The sequence below is a fragment of the Monodelphis domestica genome, chromosome 1, assembly GCF_027887165.1.
Source record: "Monodelphis domestica isolate mMonDom1 chromosome 1, mMonDom1.pri, whole genome shotgun sequence".
In the NCBI taxonomy this organism is placed as follows: domain Eukaryota; kingdom Metazoa; phylum Chordata; class Mammalia; order Didelphimorphia; family Didelphidae; genus Monodelphis; species Monodelphis domestica.
The window spans coordinates 90,541,108-90,564,996 of record NC_077227.1 but is presented as its reverse complement, the minus strand read 5'-3'; the positions used below and the strand labels follow the sequence as shown (position 1 = coordinate 90,564,996).

The 23,889-nt window shown below is 35.0% G+C and overlaps 1 protein-coding gene across 20 annotated transcripts in view; it reads left to right on the top strand.

The window, feature by feature from the left end:
• TACC2 (transforming acidic coiled-coil containing protein 2) overlaps positions 1 to 23,889 on the top strand; it is a 305,302-nt gene that overhangs the window by 10,405 nt on the left and 271,008 nt on the right. For 16 of the 20 annotated variants that reach the window (XM_056803099.1, XM_056803084.1, XM_056803076.1 and 13 more), the window contains exons 2-3: positions 20,438 to 20,527; positions 22,904 to 22,963. The exons of 1 other annotated variant lie outside the window; for it this stretch is intronic. In XM_056803099.1, coding sequence (XP_056659077.1) covers positions 20,495 to 20,527; positions 22,904 to 22,963 — 93 coding nt within the window. In that variant the 5' untranslated portion in view covers positions 20,438 to 20,494. Of the gene's footprint in view, positions 1 to 16,398; positions 16,738 to 20,437; positions 20,528 to 22,903; positions 22,964 to 23,889 lie in introns of those variants that run through there. 3 more of the 20 variants (XM_056802994.1, XM_056803032.1, XM_056803021.1) reach the window with 3 other exon arrangements.

Below are 23,889 nucleotides of genomic sequence, written 5' to 3'. Positions count from 1 at the left end.
TGTAATGGCAGATTTGATAATTTGATAATGCTGGGCCATGTAGTAAGAAAGTTAACCATACTATATTCAGAAGTGAATTTGGTGGGGCAAATGTTCTGTTGCCACCATTTTATTGGAGCCCATTGTTTTCCGGGACCTAAGGCAGTATAGAGGAGAGTGGGTCCCTAAGTATTAGGGAAAGGGAATCTTTATAACTTCTGTTTTTATGGGATCTTCTCAGGAAATGCCCCCTTGTAAAATGAATGGGATTGATCAATGATTTTTTTTTTAATTTAGTCATTTCAGTTGTATATGACTCTTCGTGACTATTTGGAGTTTTCTTGGCAAAGATATTGGAGTGGTTTGCCATAGGAAACTGAGGCCAATAGGGTTAAGTAACTTCCCTAGGGTCACATACTTATTAAATGTCTGAAGTCAGATTTGAACCTAGGAAGATGAATTTTCCTGGCTCTAGGTCTGGTATATCATATCTATCATAGCTGCTCCCATACTACCTTTAAGTGGTGATTGATATTGGGGAAACCACATCAGCTTGGGGGCTCAAGCTAATACCATTAGAAAGAAAATCCCAAGTCCCCAGAAGTACTTCTAGAAAAGTCTGTTTTGCTTTGTGAAGCCTGACACATCCATGTGAGTGGGAGTTGGGATACAAATTGAGTCTAATAAAGATATACAGATAAAAGGAACAAATTGTATTTGATGATCTTAAAGCTCTACCTAGCTCTACCATTTCACAATTCTATACAATAGCAAAAAGTAAGAAGATTTAGCAAGGCACCTTGTCCTTCAGGCCTGCTGGGCTGTTCTCTGGTACATTAAACCCATCATTATCTAAATAGTCTTCTTTGAAATAATCCTGCATTTGTTGTCTCCTCCATTAGAATGGAGGCACTTTGAAGTCAGGGACTGAGTTTCTGTCTTTCTTTTCTCTACCCAATGCTTAGCAGAGTTTCTGGCACACAGTAAATTCTTCTTTTTTTAATTCTTAATAAATATTTGGGGATAGGCTGACCTGGCAAACTTCTTCCTGGTAGCTATTTGGTGTTCTGCTCTGCCTGCTTCTCTTATAATAATAGAAAGAGCACAGGATAGAGTCAGAAGAAGTGTGTTCAAATCCTAGGACTTCCCAGTGTGGGAATGTATCATCTATCAAAGTAGATCATCAATTATTTTGCAACTTATGGTATTAGAAAGTCACTGTAGTCCTGCAAAGTTAAGTAACTTGTCTAGAGTCACACAGCCAGTGTGTGTCTGTCATAAGAGAAGCTTCATATAGCCACTATTTTGCCTGAGATGGCAAGTCACATAATTAGCTGAAGCATTTAAAATTTAGTTGAGACACCAAAAGTTTAGCTTTGGTTAATGATGAAAAATTTTCTGATTGTTTATTTTAGCTGAGAAATCTCATCTTTGATCTGATGTTATCTAACTAGTTCCTGTTCTGCCTACAAATTCCAGTTAAAATCCCCAAATATTTGCTAAGTAAGCTAGGTAGTACAATGGATAGAGTACCAGTTCTGAAGTCAGGAAGACTTGAGTTGAAGTCCAGCTGTGGACTGTCCTATGTGACTCTTAGCAAGCTTCTTAACCCTGTTCATCTCACTTTCCTCATCTATAAAATGAGCTGGATAAAGAAATGGCAAATCATTCCAGTATTTTTGCCAAGAAACTCCACCCCCCAAAAGAATCATGAAGAATTGGACATAACTGAAAATGTATGAACTCTAACATTTATTGATCTGATCATCAATTTACCTGATTCTCTCTCTGCTCTCAGTTCTTTAAAACTAGAAATCTTTAAATTCTTCTTTACTCTCTATAAAATTCTAATTATATCCATCCTGCCTGTCCTACACAAGACTTTTGGAAATGCTGCTCTTGTGCCATGGAACTATGCGAGCAAATAAGAAACCAGTTATTAAAATATCTATATGTGTTGATAGATATGATTGGCATCAGTACCTATCAATGAATCCTGAATGTTTTAACATCATACCAGGAGTAGAACTTGAACCACATCTTTCTGTCTTCCAGGCTGGCTCCTAAAAAACTTCCTGAATAACGAACCTATAAATCAATGCTATCATTAAAAGTAATATTATGGCCTTTGAATGGCCAAGTGCTATTAAAACCTGCAGCCTCAGGAGGGCACTCTAAAGAGACAATCATTATATACCTATTGTGCATATTATATGAATTAGTTAATACAACAACATCAACAAAATGAGCTGTCACTTAGTGATGTCAGTGAATCATGGTGGGCAACCATGGTCATATTAATTACTCTCCTTTATAATAGATTTTAAACAGCTATAAATCCTTAGTATGAGAGACTGTTTGGTATAGGGAAAAGAAAACTATGCTAAGTCAGAAAACATGGGTTTAAGTCTCAGCTGTTTCAAATTTCCTAGATTTGTAAGCTTGGCCACGTCACATCATAATCTGAGCCTCAGTGTCCTCATTGTATTTTGGGGATAATAATACCTGTGTCAACCTCCCAGAGTTCTTGTGAGGCTCAAATGAGATCATATATGTAAAGTGTTTTGCAAACTTTAATGCTTTATTTGTACAATAGCTATTGTGATTATAGATGTCAATTTTGTCACCTGGGAATCACCATATTACTGTAAGGTGTCATTAAAAAAATGAGGAAGAAGCACTCATGTTCTTAATAAGCCTCAGAAACACTGGATACCCAGCATCTTCTGAAGAGCTCAGCTAAGGAAGAAAATCTTTAAAACCTACTAAATAGGACAAAATTGTGATTCTTGCTCTCCAACAAATAAATGAATGATGAAGAAAAGCATAGATTGGCTCAAAGGGTAGCAAGGAAATTCTGAGTTATTTTAAAAAATATAAACTTTAAAGGAACACTTTACAAGCTCTGAAGAAGTAACTTCCTAGGTCATTTGCCACCCTCCCACCAATACTGGTCAGAGTTCTTTCTAAGGCGGCAGGTCTTCCTGCTTATTATGTGCCAGGAACAAGTTGGCCATTTTTCTGGTAAGTTCAGCTGGTCTATATGTAAATGCCCATGACTCTAAAAAGTATTGATATCCTGGATTCTGACTTAAACACCTAAGCATTCTGGTCAGGCTATATAAAGGGATAAAAATAATTTCCATGGCAAATTCTCTTCTTCTCAGGAGCCTTCCCATGTCCCAACATTCCCTCCCTTCCTTCTCTCTTCTTCAAAGTCATCTCCATCCCCATTATATTTCTCTTGTCCTTGATTTTTCAAAATAACAGCATTGTTCAACTTTTGAGTCAAACACCAATGTCTGGATTTTTGTGGGTTTCAACAGCTTGTTTTCATAAGGAGTTTGGTTCTTTCTAATTTCTAGCCTTCGTGGAAACTCTGAGTAACTTAAAGCTGAAGTTTGAAAGTTTCAACAAGGATTTGTTCTAAAAGGGAAAAAAATGAGCAAGGGTAAAAAAGAGACCCTTTAGTTCAAATCAATATAAAGTTTTGGATTTTATACTGGACTGAATGACTACACTTATGGCTGATTTGATATATCTATATTTTCAAAAGTGTATGTACATACACACATATAATACATACTAGATATAATATATAACATGAATTATTATTCTCAATTTAACTTTTAAAAATGGTATGTGTAATGTAAGAAAGAGAGATCCAGAGGATTACAATGGGAAGCCAGGCTGAAGGAAAGATCAGCTGAAGAGCAGCAGAGGAGGGACAGAAAGAGACAAGCTCCAACTGTCAATGGTCTTCCAGCCTGGGAGGTGGAGGAGGAAAGGAGGTTTTCCTAGAAGCTGAGAAACAGCCCATCTATATGGGGCCTGTTATTCCTTCTGGGACCCAAAACCACCTCCACTAAGACTCTTCAAGAACAGTTACTGGAATTCTCAAGGGGGTTTTGGATTTGGACTCACACTGGCCAGAGTCATCCAGATCTTTCCTTGAGATTTCTCTCTCTTCCTGAGATTTCTCTCTTTCCCTGAGATTTCTCTCTCTTCCTGACCTTTTCCTAGACTCCTGAATTAAAAGCTAGTTAGCTGAGGAATAGGGATCAACCAGCAGCTGGGTGGAGGAGGGTTCAAGGCACTCAGCCTTGAACCTCAAGAACTTGGTGGGGGGGCAGTCAGCCAGAGGGGACCAGTGTTAGGGTTTCCTACTCCCCACTTTCCTTGTTTGACAACCCTATCTCTGTGTGAACCCAAATAAATTGTTTACTACTTTAGAATTAGGTCTTGTTGGTTTCTGACACTAGAAAAGGGGACAGAAGATTTGGGGAGAATCACATCTCTCCCCAAAAGGGGAAGGTTAGCTCAGGATCCCAGGGATCCAAACTCAAAGAACAACATCTTTCCTTGATAGTGGGGTGGCCCCAGGTTTCTTTTTTTTTTTACTAGTCACAATATACTATTTTATTTTTTATTTTAAATTTTATTTAGTCAATTTAGAACATTATTCCTTGGTTACAAGAATCATATTCTTTCCCTCCCTCCCCAGCTTCTTCCCTTAGCCAACACGAAATTCCACTGGGTATTACACGTGTCCTTGATCAGAACCAATTTCCATGTTGTTGATGTTTGCACTTGGATGTTCATTTACAGTCTACATCCCCAATCATATCCCCCTTCACCCATGTAATTAAGCAGTTGTTTTTCTTTGGTGTTTCTATTCCCACAGTTTTTCCTCTGAATGACTCCAGGTTTCAGAAGGGAAGTGACAGTGGGTGTCCTCCATTCCCAGAACTATTCTCTGAGGACACATACTCCCTCTGTGTTTCTTACATTACATATACTTATTAGGAATCTACTATGTGTAGAGCATTATACTAGATACAAGAATGTATAAACAGAAAGGAAGCTGCCCTTTTCCTGAAGGAGTTTACATTTTATTGGGGGATAAATCCAGGTTTTGATAAACAATTATGGGAGTTTGTGAGCTCTTAGGGCAATGGCAATCACTACAAGCTAGTATGGCTTCATCAAGAATGGTTAATTCCAGACTAACCTCATTTCCTCTTTTTTAACAGGATAACCAAACTGGTAAACCAGAGGAATGCTGTAAACATAGTATACTGTGACTTCAAATAAAGCATTTTGCAAAGTTTCTGGATAAGGAGAAATATTAAATACATTTCTATGGTTAGTCTCCTTCCTCTTCTCAACAGTCTCCTCACCCCTCTCCATTTCCTCCCTTCCTCCTTCATACTTCAAAATCCTCTCTTCATCCCCATTATATATAGTTTGGTTGGATTATAATTGATTGAATGACTGGACTCAAACAATAGGCACCATTGGGTCTATGTCAGTTTGGAAGGTCTTCTCTCAAAAAGTAATCTAAAAATTTATCCATGTCCTGTGCTGTTCAATATTTTAACGAATGATAACTTGGCATGTTTGTAAATTTTCCTGGAGGTTTGAAGTAAAAAATGAAACATTTCCTGCAGTTTACATATTATAGGGAAAAGGCTGTAACATATATATACAGATAAGTGCAAAATACTTGCAAAACAAACAAAACAACTTGAGTAGGGAGAGCAGAGTAACACTTGAGGAATTTAGGATACATGGTCCTTAAACTAATCCTTGAAAGAACTAGGAGGTGGGGGGAAAGAGGAAAAATATTCCAGGAATAGGGAATGACCTGTGAAAAAGCAGAGATTAGTATCCTAATTTGTGTAATTAAGGATTTGTGAATATCCCTTTTATTGTACTCATCTTCTTCCTCTGCCATTGTTAAGGGTTAACAAAATCCAGAAAGGAGCACTGCAAACTTTAAGGCAAACTTCTTGTGCAATGTTATGGCTCAAAACCCATAGGATCATGGATCTAGAACTAAAAGGGACTTTTCCTAGTGCTCTCATTTTTACAGATACAGAAACTGAGGCCTGGAGAAATTAGTGTCTTTTTCAAGATTACACAGGTAGTGAGTGATAGAACCAGAATTTGAACTCATGTTCTGTGTCTTTAGGTTCAGCGGTCTTTCCACTATCCTATTCTAGGCAAAGGATTAGGGGTGTGATGTAGGGAAGGGTTAAAAAGACTAGCAAATAGACCAAGATAGACTTCTGATTAAAATAGCAATGTAAGAAACCAAGAAGGAGCCAAGATGGAGGAGCAACAGGAAAAAGCATAGCTTAGCTTCCCTTCAAAGTCCTCCAAAAATCCAGAAAATTTGCCAGATTGAATCTTGATGGGGACATTCCCTTCCCTGCCAAAAGAACAAAAAAGTACATTTTTTTTCCAGCCTAGGTAAGCATAGGGAGACAAATAGAGAGATCTATGAACACTGGGGAAATCAAAGAGCTAAATCTAAAAGCTAGTATTAACTATATCAAAGACATGTTAAAGGTATCTCCAAGAAGATAAAAGGTAAAGCAAGGATTTCCATTTTCATTTTCTATAGTTCTAAAAATACTGGTTTTAGCAATAAAACAAGAAAAATTGAGGGAGTATGCTGATTTACTTGGAGAGATTAATAGAATATTCCATAAAATTAATAGAATATTCCATAAAAAATGACCAGCAGGTCAATTTTGGAAAAACAAGGAAAGATCTTTATAAAATAATGAAGAAATGAGCAGAACTAAAGCATTATATACAGCAATAGAAATATTGTTTGAAGGATGAAATGTATACCCACCTACCCATAAAAATTGATAAATAGAAATAAATAAGACATAGTTTTAGGTATATCTTTTTGTCAAATGATACCTTTTCTAATGGGGGAGGGGAGATAAAGGAGTTAATGGGGTATTTTAATGTAACAAACAAATTTAAATTAAAAAAATTAGTAGAGAAAATAATTTCAACCAAATGTTAGCATGTAAAATTAATCCATATGAATTAGTAGCCTTTCTACTTTGAAAAAAATAAACCAGCAGAATGAGATAGAAGAAGAAATTTCATTCAAAATAATTAAAGACTATATAAAACTTTGAGGAGACTACCCTCCCAAAATAAACAAACTATATGAAAACACTGCAAAACATTTTTTACATAGAGGAAGGCTTAAATAAATGGACATATGATAATTGCTATTGAATAGACTGTGTCAATGTAACAAAAGATTTTATTACTAAGATTATTCTGCTTAGTCAAAATGATAAGAAAAAAGCTATCAGTCATTTTGTAGAACTAGAAAATAAAGAGTAAAACTCATTTGGAGAAACATCAGGGAAATAATTAAAAAAAAGTAGGATCTGAGGGCCTAAAAGTATTATATTAAACAATATAAGTAAGTAGTAATTATCATTATTTTTTTGTTGCTGTAAAAAACAAAAGAAAAAATGATCAGCAGAACATGTTAAATACTCAAGATCCAGAAGCAATTGAACAGTGTTCAAAGTTTAAACAGACTTTTAGGATCTCAACTACAGAGTAAGGGCTTGCTATTTGACAAAAACTCCTGAGAAAATTAGAAAGTTGTCTGGTTGAAATTAGGTTCATGGAAAAATATAATATTGTATGTTAACATGAGCCACAAATGGATACAGGACCTAGATATAATAATATATATTATAGCTATATAATATATTATGATATTATAAACAAATTAGAGAAACATAGAAGATAATTTTTATAATTTTGGATAAAGTGAACATTCTTGATCAAATAACAAATAGAAGAGACCACAGGAGAGAAAATGAAAACTTCTGAATATGAAACATTGAAAAGCTTCTGCCCAAACATTGTCAATGCAGGAGGAAAAACTAAATGGGTAGCAATGATCAACCAAAAAAACTCTTCAGCAACTTCCTCTGGTGAAAGTTTCCTATACAAGATTTACAGGAAACTGATTTAAATATATGAGAACAAGAATCATTCTCCAATAAATACATGGGACAAAGATATGAATACACATCTTAAAGAAGAAAGCTATCAGCAGCCATGGGGAAAATGTCCCAAATTTTCAACAGTAAGAAATATGAATATTAAAACAACTCAGAAGTTCCATATCAAATCCATAAAATAGACAAAAAAGAAAAAAAAGGAAAATGACAAATGTTGGAAGGTCTCAAGAGAAGCAGACTCATTAATGAACTGTTGATGGATCTGTGAATTGGTCCAATCATTTGGAAAATAATTTGGAACTTTGCCCAGAAAAATCGCTAAACTTTGAAGTCATACTTTTTGACAGAGTGATGTTATTACTTGGTTTAATCATGAAAGTAAGAGAGAAAAGATCTGTAGTGGCACAATTTATTGCATCAAAGAACTGGAAACAAAGTGGATACCAATCAGTTGGGGAATGGTTGAATAAATTGTAGTATATGAATGCAATGTATATTTTTGCATCATAAGAAATAATCAAAGGGATGAATTCAAAGAAACCTGGGCAAAAATTGTATGGGCTGATGCAGAATGAAGTGCATAGAACTAGAAAATGATTAGAACATTTTAAGGAAAATAATTTTGAAACAATTAAGAATTCTGATCATTGCAACAGACAACCAATGACTCCAGAAGCCCAGTGATGACCATCATACTCCTACAAAGAGGAGATGGTTTAGAAATGCATAATGAGATGAACCTGATCAATGTATGTATTTATTTTGCATGATTATTTTTGTCATAAATGAGGTTTGATTTTTTTAACTTTAGGAATCTTTTGAGAGAGAATGGATGATTGGTAGTGATATGAAAAAGAAAGAATATAGTCAATGAAGTGTTTTTAAAATGCATAGAAAACAGCAAAAAAGTTCAGAGGGAGATAGACAAATAAGATAGCTCTGAAATGTTGAATTTGTTGAAGAAAAGAGCTAATTATTCATAATAGAGATTAATGATATATATAATCCTCTTTTGTCTGTATATGTAAATTGCCATTTTGTTGGCATTTCTCAAGTAGAGAAAAAAATATTTTAAAAAGTCCATGTATGGCCATCATCATGTATAATAATATTTATATAGTATTTTAAGACTTGCCAAGTGCCTTAAAAATTCCATTTATAACTATTAATATTAAAACTATATTAAAAGTATTGTCTCTTCCAGTAATTAGTATACCATTGTATACTTTCTCCACCCTTGAATCTCTTTCTTCACCAACTCATTCACCTTACAACTGCCAAAGTGATTTTTCTAAAGTATAGTTCTGACCATATCATTTCTCAACTCCAAATGGCTCCCTATTATCTCTAGGATCAAATGCAAAAATTCATCTTTTGTTATTTAAAGTTCTTCACACCCTGATTTCTTCCTACTTTTCCTGTCTTCTTAAGCATATTATCCACACCAGAATGAAGTGCATAGAACTAGAAAATGATTAGAACATTTTAAGGAAAATAATTTTGAAACACTTAAGAATTATGATGATTGCAACAGACAACCAATGACTCCAGAAGACTTTGCTCTGCCTCACCCAAAATGCCTAGAAGGCACTTTCTCCTAACCTTTGCCACTTGCCATCTCTATTTTCCTTCATTTAGTTCAAGTATTACATGAAAATTTTCCTGAAATCCTGATATTAGAGCCTTCCCTGGTCAAACAATATTGTATTCATTTTGTACCTAGTCTGTGTGTGTATGTGTATACTCTGGTCTGGACATATTCTCCCTCCTTGCACTCTCATTCATGAGTTGGCTTTCTGCATTGATAATGTTTGTACAGAAATTTTTCCTAAGTTTCGTCATCAAACTTGTCCCTTTTATCTTCTGTAAACCTCCCTGCTTTGTGAGTTTTCCCCTATTCATGCCTGTAAAAGCTATCTACTTCCTTTCTCCTCTAATTTCTTTAGATATGACATCTTTACATTTAGGTCCTGTATCCACAAGAAGGTTCAGGGTGGAATGTTTATCTACACCTAATTTCTAATTGACTTAAATATAATTTTCTCAGTAGTTTTTATTGAATAGTTAAATCTTACCCAGTAGTTTGGTTTCTTGTATTTATTGAACACACAATCCTTTTGAATACAATAGGATGGTGGTTCTTAGGAACCTAATCTGTCCCATTGATCAAAAGTTCTATTTTTTAAACAGTACCAAATTGTTTGGATGAGTACTACTTTGTAGCACAGTTTGAGATCTGGTACTTCGAGGCCTACTTTCTTCTTACTTTTTTTCATCATTTCCTTTGAGAGCTTTCACTTTTTGTTTCTTCGGATGAATTTTGTCATATTTTTTATAGCCCTACAAAGTTATTATTTTGTATTTGATTAATATGACATTGATTCTATAAATTCATGTAGCTAGTTTTATAATTTTTATTACATTAGCATATCCTCATTGTAAACAGTTATTTTTCTCCAGTTATTAAATTTACCCTTAATTTGATAAGGAGTTTTATAGCTGTATTCATACAGTTCCTGTGATGTCTTGTTGATGAACTCCCAATTATTTTATATATCCTTTATTTTTTTAAATGGCATTTCTTTTTCTCTTTCTGCAAGATTTTGCTGGTGATATAATTCCCAAAGGATGACATTACATATATTTTGTTTTATAACCTACAGCTTTATTGGTTATTAATTCTATTGACTTTTTAGGCCTAAGTAAATCATCATGTCATATACAAAAAATGTGACAATTTTTTTCTTGTTTGTTTATTATTTCAATTTCTTTTTTCTTATCATTACTATAACTAATGTTTCTAGAATGTTGTCAAATAATGATGATGACCATTATATAGGCCTCTAGTATTTCTCCTATATAAATGAGCTACCCGTGGATTTAGATAAAAATGGTTTATTATATTAAGGAAAATATTGCTTATTCCTATTGCTAATTGCTTGGGTTTTCTAATTTTTTTAAAACTTTGTAAGTGGTTATTGTACTTTTTCAAAAGCCTTTCATCTCTTGATATACTCATCTGATTTTTATTGTTTTAATTATTAGTTGGTCCATTGCATTTACATTTTCCCTAACATTGAACCCCAACTCTAAATTCCTGGTATAAATCTAACATGGTCTTAGGGTTTAACATTTTTCATTATTGATGTTACCTTTTTGACATCATTTTATTTAATATTTTTAGTTCAACATTTGATAGGGATACTAATTTGTAGTTTTTTCTCTGCTTCACTTCCTTCTGGTTTCAAGCTCAGTACCATATTTTAAAGAAAAAATTATTTAATAGAATTTATTCCTAGATATCTCAGCCCTTCATGAACCTCTCTGCACCACAGAAGGTATCACCCAACAAAAAGATGTGTAAATATAGATTGTGGGCTTTGTATTTTTTTCAATACATTCTCTCAATACAAATTAATCTTAAAATATTAATTCTATAGCTTTATATAGTATTGTCTTGGTTCTATTCATTTTAGTCTTCATTACTTCATGTAAGTCTTTCCAAGTTTAAAAAAATGAACTTGCTCATTATTTCTTACAATATATAGCAGGATGCGATCATAATCATATACTACAACTTGTTCATCCAATCCCTGATTAATAAACATCACCTCAGTATCCAGTTCTTTGCCCCCACAAAGAGAGCTGCTATAAATATCTTGGAATATATAGGTTCTTTTCCTCTTTCTTTGATCTTCATGGGAACAGTCCCAGAAATAGCATTGCTTAGTTTAAAAGGATATGTACAATTTTATAACTCTCTGGGCAAAATTCCAAATTGCTCTCTCAAATGGTTGGATCAATTCGCCATTCCACCAGTAGAGTATTAGTGTCCTCATTTTTCCACATCTCCAACATTTGTCATTTTGTCCATTTATCATTTTAGCCAGGTTGATAGGTGTGAGATATCTTAGAATTGTCTTGATTTGCATTTCTCTAGTAGTGATTTAGAGCATTTTTTCTTATATTTATAAATGGCTTTGAATTCTTTATCCAAAAACTGTCTGTTCATATCCTTTGCTCATTTATCAATTAGGGGATGACTCTTATTCTCATAAACTTGAGAAAGTTCTCTATATATTTGGATATGAGATTTCTATTATAAAAACTTTCCCCACAATTTTCTGCTTTCCTTCTAATCTTGGCTGCATTAACTTTATTTGTACAGACACTTTTAGCATATTTCTAATAGAAAGATTTTTTAAGTATTTTTTCTATTTTCTTAAGTTTCTATAATATTGTTATTTGTTCTTTGAATATTTGACAAGCCTCACTTGTGTATCCATCTGGTTCCAAGTTTTTTTCCCCCTACTGTGAGTTATTTTATAGCTTGTTCAGTTTCTTTTTCTAAGACTGACACATTTGCATTTTCTATTTCTTATGCTGCTTATCCAGGTAGTATATTTTTGTAAATATTCATCCATCTTATTTATTAATTTTGTTGTCAGATAATTGGGTAAAATAGTTTCTAGTTATTTCCTTTAGTTTCTCATCATTTGAATTCTTTTTCCTTTTTTATATTTTCAGCTTGTTTTTTCTTTTATTTGATATGATAGATAATGCTTATCTATTTTATTTACTTTTTATTTATTTTATTTTATTTATTCACTTTAAATCCTTATCTTTCATCTTAGAATCAATTCTGGGTATTGGTTTTAAGGCAGAAGAATGGTAAGGGCTAGGCAATGGGGGTTAAGTGACTTGCCCAGGGTCACACAGCTAGAAAGTGTCTAAGGCCAAATTTGAACCCAGTCTGGGTTCTCTGGGCCTGACTCTCAATCAATTGAGCCACCCAGCCGCCCCCTTATTTACTTTTTAAAATCAGTTTGATGCTATTTTAATTTTCATAATCTCTTTTTTTAATCAAGTTTTTATTTCTTTGGAATTTTTTATTTGAGGCTTTAAAAGATTTTTAGGAATTTATTTGCTTAATTCATTGATCTATTTTTTTCTGTCATTTGTTGCTTTAGCTACATTCCAAATTTTTTAGTACTCACTGTTGTAATTTTTTGTTATTGATGAAATTATCTATTATTTCTATAATTTTTCTTTTACTCATCAATTCTTTACAATTAAATGATTTTGTCTTCATTTAAATTTTAATCCATTCCTTGATTGTCTTTGATTAGTTATAATTTTTATTTTAACATGTTATTAAATTATGTATCTAATATTTCTGCTCTTATGCATTTACGACACTTTAATTCCTTATTTAAGGACATGTTGTAAAAATGCCATGTACATTAAAAAATTTGGATATTACTTTCTATTCCCTTTCAGCAATTGCCACATAATCAGCACTGACCTAAAATTCTGCTCAGGTCCTTAATTCCTTTCTTTCTTTCTTTCTTTTTTTGCTAGATTTCTCTAAGTCTGAAAGGGTAAACTGAGGTCCCTAACTATTATATTTTACTATTCTTTTTTCCATGTAATTTTATTAGTTTTTCCTTTTAAGTATTTAGATTCTATTTCATCCATTGGATTCAGGTGCATTTCAATGAATGTTAGGAACAAAGAGAACCCCAGAAAATCAGAGAAAAGGCTATCCATTGTTCCTCACTTCTAATCACTGTGCCCATATCCCAATTCTATCTTCCCATTTAAAATTCCCTTTCCTCAATTTTCTGTCTCTATTTTCAGTTTTGTGCATATATATGTATGTGTACATGCCTTTGTATGTGTTCAACTGTCCTTTGATTCAGATAAGAATAAAAGTTATAAGATGCTTACTTCCTCTAGCATGTCCTTCTTTTTGAGTGCAGGTATAAGAAATAATAAGTTCCTCCTCCTTCATAACTTAGCTAGAGTACTCCATTTTCCTTTCTTTTCTTTCTTCTCTAAAAACAATCATAGCAAAACAAATATCCCCATGTTTGTTTAGTGAACTCTCTTAACTTCCTCTATGTCCCTTGTAGCCATTAGAGTTTTTAAGAGACATTTGTCTCTTTCTTCCCATTAGAATGTAAACATTTCATCAATATTATTTCCATTCTAGTTGCTAAAATGTATTTGCCATTCTACATTTCTTTTGACTACTTTGTTTGAATAATTGGAAGTCTTCTAAACAATTGGAGGTCTATTTTTACCTCTGTAATATTATACTCAGTCTTACATGGAAAATTATTCTTGGTTATAAAACTTTCTTTTGCCTTTTGGAACATTGTCTTCTAAGATTTGACTTGACTATTCTTTATGAGTAGTAGAATCAACAAACATTTATTAAGCATTTAGTTATGTGCCAGGCACCATGCAAAACCCTGGAAATACAAATTACAAGCAAAAAAGAAAAATGGTTCTTGCTCTCATGGAACACAAGGAGGAAGACAGCCCATAAAAAAGAAGCTAAAAGGAGCAGGGGTGATGCAAAACATATCCTTGAGAGGACAAGGTAGGAAAGGTCTGAATTTTCAGGAGTAGAGCCCAAAGAGAAATGAAAACATAATCATCTGGGGCATTTTCCTTAACATGGTTATGGGAGGAAATGGCCAATTAGAGGAACAGACCCCAAAGGAAAAGTGAATATCCAAAACGAGAAGACTACCATGACATGGTGGAGAAAGAACAGAGACCCAGGAAGAGAGTCAGGTGAGTAGCAAAAGCAAAATCTTGTGGGCTCCTCACTATAATTCCTTGGTATTTTATACCTCTTCATCTAGCTAGTTATAGGATTTTTTTTCTTTGAGTTGTAAATTTTGGATTTTACTTATGGCATTCCTGAGTGTTTTCAATTTGGGTTTCTTTCAAGAGTTGATTAGTGGATTCTTTGTATTCTTATTTTGTCCTCTCATTCTAATACAGTTGGACAGTATCATTTCATGAAATATTGGATCTCAGTTCTTTATTTGAACACAACATTCAATGAGTTTTTTTAAAAACCATTATCTTTCATCTTAGAATCAATACTGTGTATTGATTCCAAGGCAGAAGAGCAGTAAGGGCTAGGCAAGAGGGATAAAATAACTTACCTAGGGTCACACAGATAGGAAGAGTCTGAGGCCAATTTGAAAAATGTTCTTTGATTCTTTGAGACTAAGCCATTTTTCTCTCCGAGGCTTTGCTTGTATTGTTGATAAGGTACTTTCTTCTTATGGATTTACCTCTTCGTTGTCTTTTAACACATAATCTTTTTTCATTGTGTTGGGTATTTTCTTCTACTTACTGATTTCTCCAGCCTCAGTTTCTATGTTGGGACTTTATTCCCCAAAAGATCCAGAATGCTCTCTTGCACAATCTTGCATGGAATAAACAAGCCACATTTGGTCATATCCCCACTTTCTCATGCATCTTTGAATGTTTCCATATCCTCTTGCTTCTGTGCGGCAGCCTTCAGGCTCAATATCATACTTGTTTACCTGAGTCCATTCTGGCTTCTCTAGCAGGACTCCTGTCTTAGTGTCACTAAGGAGGATTTGGAAGGACCATATTTGAGTCTCTCTAACACCACCAGAGAGCCAATTAGAATTAGAATTATATAGGAATCTTTCAAAAGTACCCCAGTTGATTTGTTGGGAATAGCAGATATTTAATGTGGGTGGGAGAAGATATGGGCATTGATCAGGGACTCTCTTCCATTTAACAGAGATAATGAAGTTTTGAAGTTTAAATCCCTTTCAGATTTTGAATTCAAGCATTCACAATTTATAAAGTGTACGAAACTTTTCCTGATTGAACTATTCAAAAATTGTAAAAGAGGTACAAAACCAAGAGTGGCTCATTCATAATTTACAAAGAAAAGGTAAAGAAATGGCCTTGTATTTATTTTATTTTGTAAATCCTTCTATGTTTACATCTCCCCAATAGAATGATAGAATATAAGTTTATTAAGAGTAGGAACTATTTCATTTTTGCCTTTAGGTATTCAGTGCCAAATGTTTCCCCTAGCATGTGTAGGTTCTTAATAAACTTAGAGACTATTTAGTTCAATTCTTCACACCACAGATGAAGACACTGGGGCCCAAAGCCAGGAAATTATTTATCAATTTCCCCCAAACCTTTTAGTGGCAGACCCAGTACTGCAACCCAAGCCTCCTTACCCTTGGTCCAAGGTTCTTTCTTATCACACTCTTTCTCCGGGTCCAACAATTTGTATTTCAAGAAGAACCTCCTAGAATAATAAACCCCCTTAAAGATGACACAACGGTGGTTATTTCAGAACCATGCCAGGGCTTGAAGAGAAAGTATTGCTGGGCAGGTGAGTCCCTTGGCAACTCTCCAAAGTTACCTCATAGTCAGCAATCTTTTCTCACATATGGGCTGTTCCCCACTATCAGGGATCTCTATAAACTTGATGCATTTGTGCATTCTCTTGTCAAAACCAATCATTCATTTTTAAGAATAAACAAGTGCCAGACTGTTAGCATCACCATCTTTCAAAGTGTGTATTGCTTTCCAGCATTATTTACTACAAAGTAATTCCCATGTATAAATAGTATGTTTAATTCCTTTTCCCCTAGACAGGAAAACTCCAGTTTCCTGCTTTAATGGGCTAAGGACGAGCAAGCATATAGTATTCCAGTATGTTTTTGTACCCTTGCATTCAGCCCCACTGTTGTAAATCACTGACATAGTTTTAATTTGGATAAGCCCTTTCTAAAAGGAATTCTGCTGATGGAATAATTGGGAAAGGCCTCAGTGGTAAAAGCAACGAACTAGTTATTAGCGCCAATGTGTTCAGCTCTTCGTTTCTAAAATGTCAGCTCTGTATTAGAAACTTTCAGGAAGCCTCACTTGGGCCATGCCCTGTCTAAGGAGGTATGAAGTATAGCTGGTTTCCATCTTCCAGGGCTGACTGAGGGTGGAGACAGTACTGTTTGTTAAACTGGTTAAGGTGGCTTAGTTTAAAGCTCGTATGATTCTGAATGGAGGAGAAGAAAGTACTTTGTGAAATCACATACAGCTGGAAGTCAAATAATCAGGTTTGGTGCAACTAGGGGTTACCGAGCCCCCAACTCATCTCTTTAATGTAAGTATAAAACAAAGTTATATTCTTTGGAAAAAAGTATTATTGGAAAATAAAGGGACTATGATTTCAAAATTTATTAAGAAAGTCTCTCTAGTCAGACCCTTCATATGTGCTTTTTAAAAATGCACATCTAATCAGAGGTAGCTTTCCCATATTTGTCTATCTAATTGCTTTGAAATATTTTAGATGTTTTGGTTTTAAAACCAAATATTTGCTTTTATTTTGTTTAATATGCATCTTAATGGAAGGGACTGTTTAATTTTGAATTTGTAGCTACATGTTAAGGATTTAAGAAATGCTTATTTACAAGTAAATGACTCCTTTACAAAGTTATGATAGTTGGTATACTGTTTTTCTTTTCTCTTTTTCTAACTAGGAAATATTTTCCAAATGGATATTTTACATTCATGTAATACTCTAAAATTTGTAATACAATTTCTCCCAAATCCTGAGGTGGGTAGTACAAGTATTATTGGATCCATTTTACAGATGAAGAAACTGAGGCTCTAAGAAGTAAGGGGCTTTCCCATGATCACAAAACTAAGTAAATGTCTGAAGGAGGATTTAAATTCAGGTTTCCTAACTCCAAGGGCCTATCTCATGCTGCCAGATTTTGATGAATTTTTAATTTATAATAAATTCTTCAAGTAATTAATTTCTTCTTATTCCTTATAAGTAATCAATTTCAAGGGAAGGAAAATATAATTTTATGATTAGAAGATTATTTTTTAAAAATCATTTCATCTGGGCTAGTTTTTCAAAATCGATCTAGATGTCATCTTGTCCAACCTTATTTTATAAATGAGGAAATTGAGGTTCACAGAGGTAAAGAGAAATGTTTGGGATGATATACCTAGATAGTTACAGAACTAATAGAACTTATAGAATATATAGAACCTATCCTCCTGAGTTCAAATTCAGGGCTATCTATTATTCCACATTGACTTGTTAGTGTTAGCTCTTGTTCATTTTTTTTTTATTAAAAACCCTTACCTTCCATCTTGGAGTCAATACTGTGTATTGGCTTCAAGGCAGAAGAGTGGTAATGGCTAGGCAATGAGTGTTAAGTGACTTGCCCAGGGTCACACAGTTGGGAAGTGTCTGAAGCTAGATTTGAACCTAGGAGCTCCCGTCTCTAAGCTTGCTCTCAATCCACTGAGCTACCCAGCTGCCCCTTCTTGCTCATTTTAATTAAACATGTGATAGCCTATTATGATGAACTGAAATGACATTTTCTAGTAAGTGGATATTTTAAGCTGTCCAAAAGCAATTGAAGACTGTTGAGAAATAAAATTGACTGAGAGCCTGGTGTCTTAGAAAGACTTAGAAAGTCTGAGAGCCAGGAGACCGTGAATCAAGTCTCAGGCTTGTCATTGTAGCTGGCAAGCCTCTCTTGCCCTTATTTGCCTCATTTATATAATGTCTAAGAAAGTGGGGCTAAATGATATGTAATACCTTCCAGCACTAAAAGTCTATCATCTTTTGACTGTTCTATGCCTTGGTATCTTAAAAAAAAAATTATATATCCTCATTTAAAAAAAAATAAAAAAATACACTCCTGTGTATTCTATAGTATGCTTACAAAGACAAAAGCAGTATGATACTTTGGAAGCAGCTGATTTTTTAAAATTTAAAATTTATTTACTTTTTTGTTACCTTCAAATTTCCAGGTAACTTGCTTCCTCTCCTCTCTACTCTAGAGAAGGCATCATTTGGCAAAAAGATTTAAGTATATATAAAACAAAGTCTTGCTTGTTTCTATTTATCAGTTCTTCTGGAAGTGCACATAAATGAGTCATTCTTCAATCAATATTTCTATTGCTGTATATGATGTTCTCTTGGGACAGCCCATTTTACTCTTCATAATTTTCTTTATGTCTTTCTATGGTTTTAAAAATTAACCTGCTTGTCATTCCATCATAATCATATGCCACAACTTATTTTGCCATTCCCCAATTCTTATTTTAATGCTTATTCTTTATATGTTCTTGAGAAGTGACAATCTCCCTGGGCCTCAGTTTCATCATCTGTAAACGGAGGAAGTTGGACTACATGGTCTTGGAGGTACCTTCCAGTTCTAAATTTATAATGACCTTTATGTCTCTTATAACTGCTATATTAGAAAGAACTATGAGAGGAGAAACACAGAAGAAAAACTACTGCTTGATCACATGGTTCAATGGGGATATGATTGGGCATATAGACTCTAAATGATCACCCTAGTGCAAATATCAGTGATATGGAAATAGGTCTTGAACACATGTAAAACTCATTGGAATTGCATTTTTTGGAGGGAGGGGGAAGAACATGAATCATGTAACCATGGAAAAATATCCTAAATTAATTAATTAAATAAAAATTTTCAATTAAAAAATAACTGATATATTCCTAGGGGAGGAAAAATAAATCGATGTTTTTTACAATTAAAAGATGTTAAGAATGAAGACACAAAAAAAACTAGCTGAATTTTGTATCAATTTGCAGTCTCACCAAATATCATAACAATCTCTCTTTTTTTATCCCTTGACTTCTGTCTTCTAATCACTTCTGTATATGGGTTCCATGGCAGAGGAGTGGCAAGGGCTAGGCAATAGGGTTAAGTGACTTGCCCAGGGTCACACAGTTTGGAAGTGTCCGATGTCAAATTTGAACCCAGGGCATCTTATATCTAGGCTTGGCTCTCAATCCCCTGAGCCACCTCACTGCCCCAAGATCCTAACAATCTTGAAGAAAATAGCATGCAACAGCTATGGGATCCCTTGTAACCATATAAATGGAAAGCACCATCATTGTGATGATGAGTAATAACACTATTCAATATATTCCCCTATTAGGCATTTTTAGTTCAGTTGGCAGTACAACCCTGTACAAGGGGGCAGTCTAATTCAGGCTTAGGTTCAGATCTTACCTTTGACACTTAATTTACCTTTGTAAATATATTAAGTATATATTAATATATTTAATTATATTTAATTAAATATAACTAATATATTTAATTAACACCTTCTTCATCTGTGAAAGGAGGGGTTTGGACTGGAAGAACTCTGAGGTCCCTTCCAGCTCTGATTGGGCTCTAATGCTACCCATTTTCTTAAAGCAGAAGAACCACATTCTAATGTCTCCCAAGTCTCCGCTGGAGTAATAGATGTAGATGTATATCTCTGTGTCAATTACTTTGATAAAAACACACACACACATTGTTGCTAGTAAAGACTCTGATGACCCTTTGCCTTTGAATTGTATTGTTACCAATTGTGCTCAGCCAACTCCAGGCATCCGACTCTCAAAGGGAACAGTTACAAAGACTCAGCAGCGGCAGCCTGGGCAGCAGCCCCGACAGCCAAGGCACTGCCTCCGCCTCTAACGCAGCACTCTTGGCAGGACCATGTCTCCGCTTATATAGTCACACGTAACTCAGGAACACAGTAACAAAACTGGCTTTTCGGCTGCGTCTGCCAACTTTGGGGTGGTAAAAAAAAACAAAACCATGCGACTGCCAACCCGTATTGGGAAAGAACTCCTGGGTGGCACTTCGCTCTCCAGAGAAAAGTTTTCCAAAGCAATTTTCCATGATGAGGCTGTTGAGAAAGAGTCCGAATGCCTTATAGGAGCCGCAGAGCTGGAGCAGATGAGTGCGCCCAAAGTAGGGGTCCTGTTCTCTTGGGGTTCACAGACTCCTATTCCTTTTCATCTCTTCCAGTTGCCTGTTTCTTCCTAATTAAGACGGGCCTGCTGAGAAGTGTGTCTGCCTATCACAATGGGGAACGAGAACAGCACCTCTGACAACCAGGTGGGTGTTAGGAAACTTCTTCACTCTTCCTCCACCCTGGCTATCTACCCCCACCCCCCCACGCCATGCTTAGTCTCTATGGAAGCCAATTTTTTTTTTTCCTGGCTGGAAACATCCTCCTCATCTGGCCAGCAGCTCATTAGTAGGGATGAAGGAGCCTACCATTTCTGTCTTTTCCAGGATTCTATTTTAATTTAGGTATAGCTTTTTTTTTTTATGGACAATGGGGGGCATTTTCATTCTCTCGATATCTGTGGCATCCTCTTCTTTATGAAATAGATTTCACAAATTCTTTCTAGACTCTGTAATTAATAGCCACATAGTTTCAGTAGTCTGGTTAAAATAGAACCTGCCTTCTCTGGCCCAGAAAAGTTTGGGCTGTTGGAAGGTTAAAGGGAAAAAAAAAGGGTAACAAATCTATATTACTCAGAGCTGTGAAGGAATGTGAAACAGATTGTCTTCATGATAGATAAGGTTTCAGTTAGCTTTTCTAAGCCAAAAATGTACAAAAATTGAAGATTGGATTTCAGTCTTGTAGTATGTAATGTTTCTCATCCATTGAGATTTCATAATGGAGGAAAATAATTCTGGCAATATTAATCACATGTCTTGGCACAATCTCATCTAGCTAATTAATGCAGCAAGAATATGATGCAGATTTAGAATGTAATGGTATTGAATTCCTCGAATGAGAAAATTAGATCTAGGTAGTTGGCATTCTCCATCTGGCTTTCTGTCTGCCTTCTTCTCCTTCTGATGCAGGATTTCTTAAGAGGAATCCTGCCTTGACAACTTCAATCTGACCTTGGAGACCTGTGTACTTTGACTCCTTGAGGCATAGTCTGGGAAATAGTGGGATGCCCTGGAACAGGGACCTCAAACACAAAAGAGAAAGTGTGCACAGGGGCTGAGCAGAACCATGCAATTCAGTCTCTCTGAACAAGGAGTTATCAAATCAACTTTTTCTTTTGATCAAATTGGAATTAATAGACATCTTGGAGAGGGATGTTGGATCTCAGGACAAAGGTCCTGCAGGGTTTAAAGAGACTGCTACACCAGCTAGGGAAGAGACAGAGCATGAAGATGAGTGGGTAGGACACAGTAAGGAATAGTTCACTTGGGGTCCAGCCAGTTGAGGAATGGGAAAGGGGAGGAAGTGGGCCATCTGTTTCTTATTTTAGTTCAATGAAATCCAATAAACATTTATTAATCTTATACAAATTTCGTAGGGATACAAAGTCAGAAAACGTGAAATTATCCCTGATCTCAAGGAATCAATCAGTCAACAAGCATTTATTAAGCATCTACTATGTTCCACACATTCCTCTAAGCAATGGGGAAATAAAAGAAAAATAGGAGATAATCTCTGCTCTCAAGGAATTTATGATCTGATGGGTAGAGGGACCATAAATTAAAATAATACATGTAATAGAAGGGGGAAAAGAATGTTAACAGCTAGAGGGAAATCAAGGATGCTTTCATTGAGCAGTTAGCATCTGAGTTAAGTTGTAAATGAAGACCCATAGAAAGCATTTTGTAGATGTTGAATTGAATTAGATGACCAGAGCAAGTCACTTCCCTTTATCCTACCTAACTAGGTGCTAACCTTCATTATTTCTATCTGCTGAAGGAGCAAAACTGCTGTCAATGCCCTGCCATTTTCAGTACCTTGTGACAAAACCCCTAGTACACTACCTTAGTTATGGAATTAGAATATTATGCCTTTCCCTTTTCTTCAGATGGATTAAGAAGTTTTTGTGAAGGAACACAAAGATTTAAATAATAGTAATACAAACAGATGAGAGCTATATACTTAAAACAAATATGAAATTTGAGTTTTTGAGGCTATTGACCTGGAAAATTTTCTCCACCTCTCTAATTTTTGTTGAATTCTTACTTCTAAGATAAATAACATTCTATAAGAGATTTAAATTTTCAATATATCTTTATTTTTCTTTTATCACATTTGTCACATGGCAATCCCCTTTCTTCTCTGCCTCCTGATTTCCTTCAAGACTTTTCTCAAATTCCACTTTTTCAAACCTATCCCTAAGATCTGCTGAATGTGGGTAATTTCATGGGGCCTACAATATGGGGAAGGGAGGAAAGCAAGAAGATCCTTTGTGTCTTTAATAACTGGGATACTCAAAGAGGCATCATGGTACCTTCTTTTTTTCTTTTAATACCATGTCAGCAATGATTTAAACTTAATTTTACTTGGATAAAACTTGAAGGGATGACTCACAAGATATAATTTATTCTGACTCCCATATGCTTTAGAGAAGACCTTGAACCCCATAACTCCAGTGTTGCTGCTGCCAACAGGTGTTTTAGCTCATGGTATACTCATAACCATTTCACTATATTTGCTTTCAGTCAGAGGATGCTGGCTCAAATAACATCATCCTGCTGCCACCAAATCCGGGTGTACCACAGGTACTGGAAAACATAATTGATATGCATGGCTTGCATTTCAACCTGTTGAAAGCATTTGTGGATAGTTTCCAACTTTGTATTCGGCATAACTGCTTTGGAAGCTTTTTTAGGGGGGTCTCTCTCTCCCACCCCCAGCAAGTTGTGGAACATATTCAAAATTTGCTTTCTCTTAATTATGTGGTTGGATTTTTAAAAAAAGATATTTCTGCACACCCTCAAGAATATAGTGCTTAATATGCTCTTGGGAGTTGGAGAAGGTCTGTGTTTGTAATAGTAAATTAGATATTGGATATTAGATCCTTTTTGGTAGCTCTTTGCTAAATCCCTTGGGCTAAGTTTTGGGACTTGGTTCCTAGAGGTACCATTTCTCTCAACAGGGCAAACTAAATTGATGTAAAAGAATGGCATTTATAATCCAAGGCAATATCCTTATGTGGTGTTATAAAGGACAAAAGCCGTGCTGCTTTGGCTTATATATTAGTCATTTGGGAGACCTTGAGGAACAAAAATGATGTGCCAAAACTGCATCAATTTCATCATTTTTGTGGATTGTTGATTTTTATGCACTGATTGTGGGTTACTATGATTGAATAAATTAATTACCTAGCAAATTAGCTCTTCAGCTGTTGGAGTCTCTCCTTGGCCTTTCCATGCTAACTTGATAAAATGCTGAACAATACAGGGGTACTCAATGATAAAAAAGAGAGCGGCTATTATTCAGATTTTAGGAAGTTCACCTACTCTGTGGTGCTGCGCTTTGTGCCCATCCCTACCACCATTCCAAAGCCTGTATGCTTTGATTTTGTTCCATTTTTGTATGACCTTAAAGCATTTGCAGGTTCCAAATAAACTCTTTCATTCTCTATTACCTCCAGGATCTAATATAAAATTCTCTGTCTAGCTTTAAAAGCCCTTCATTTACAACC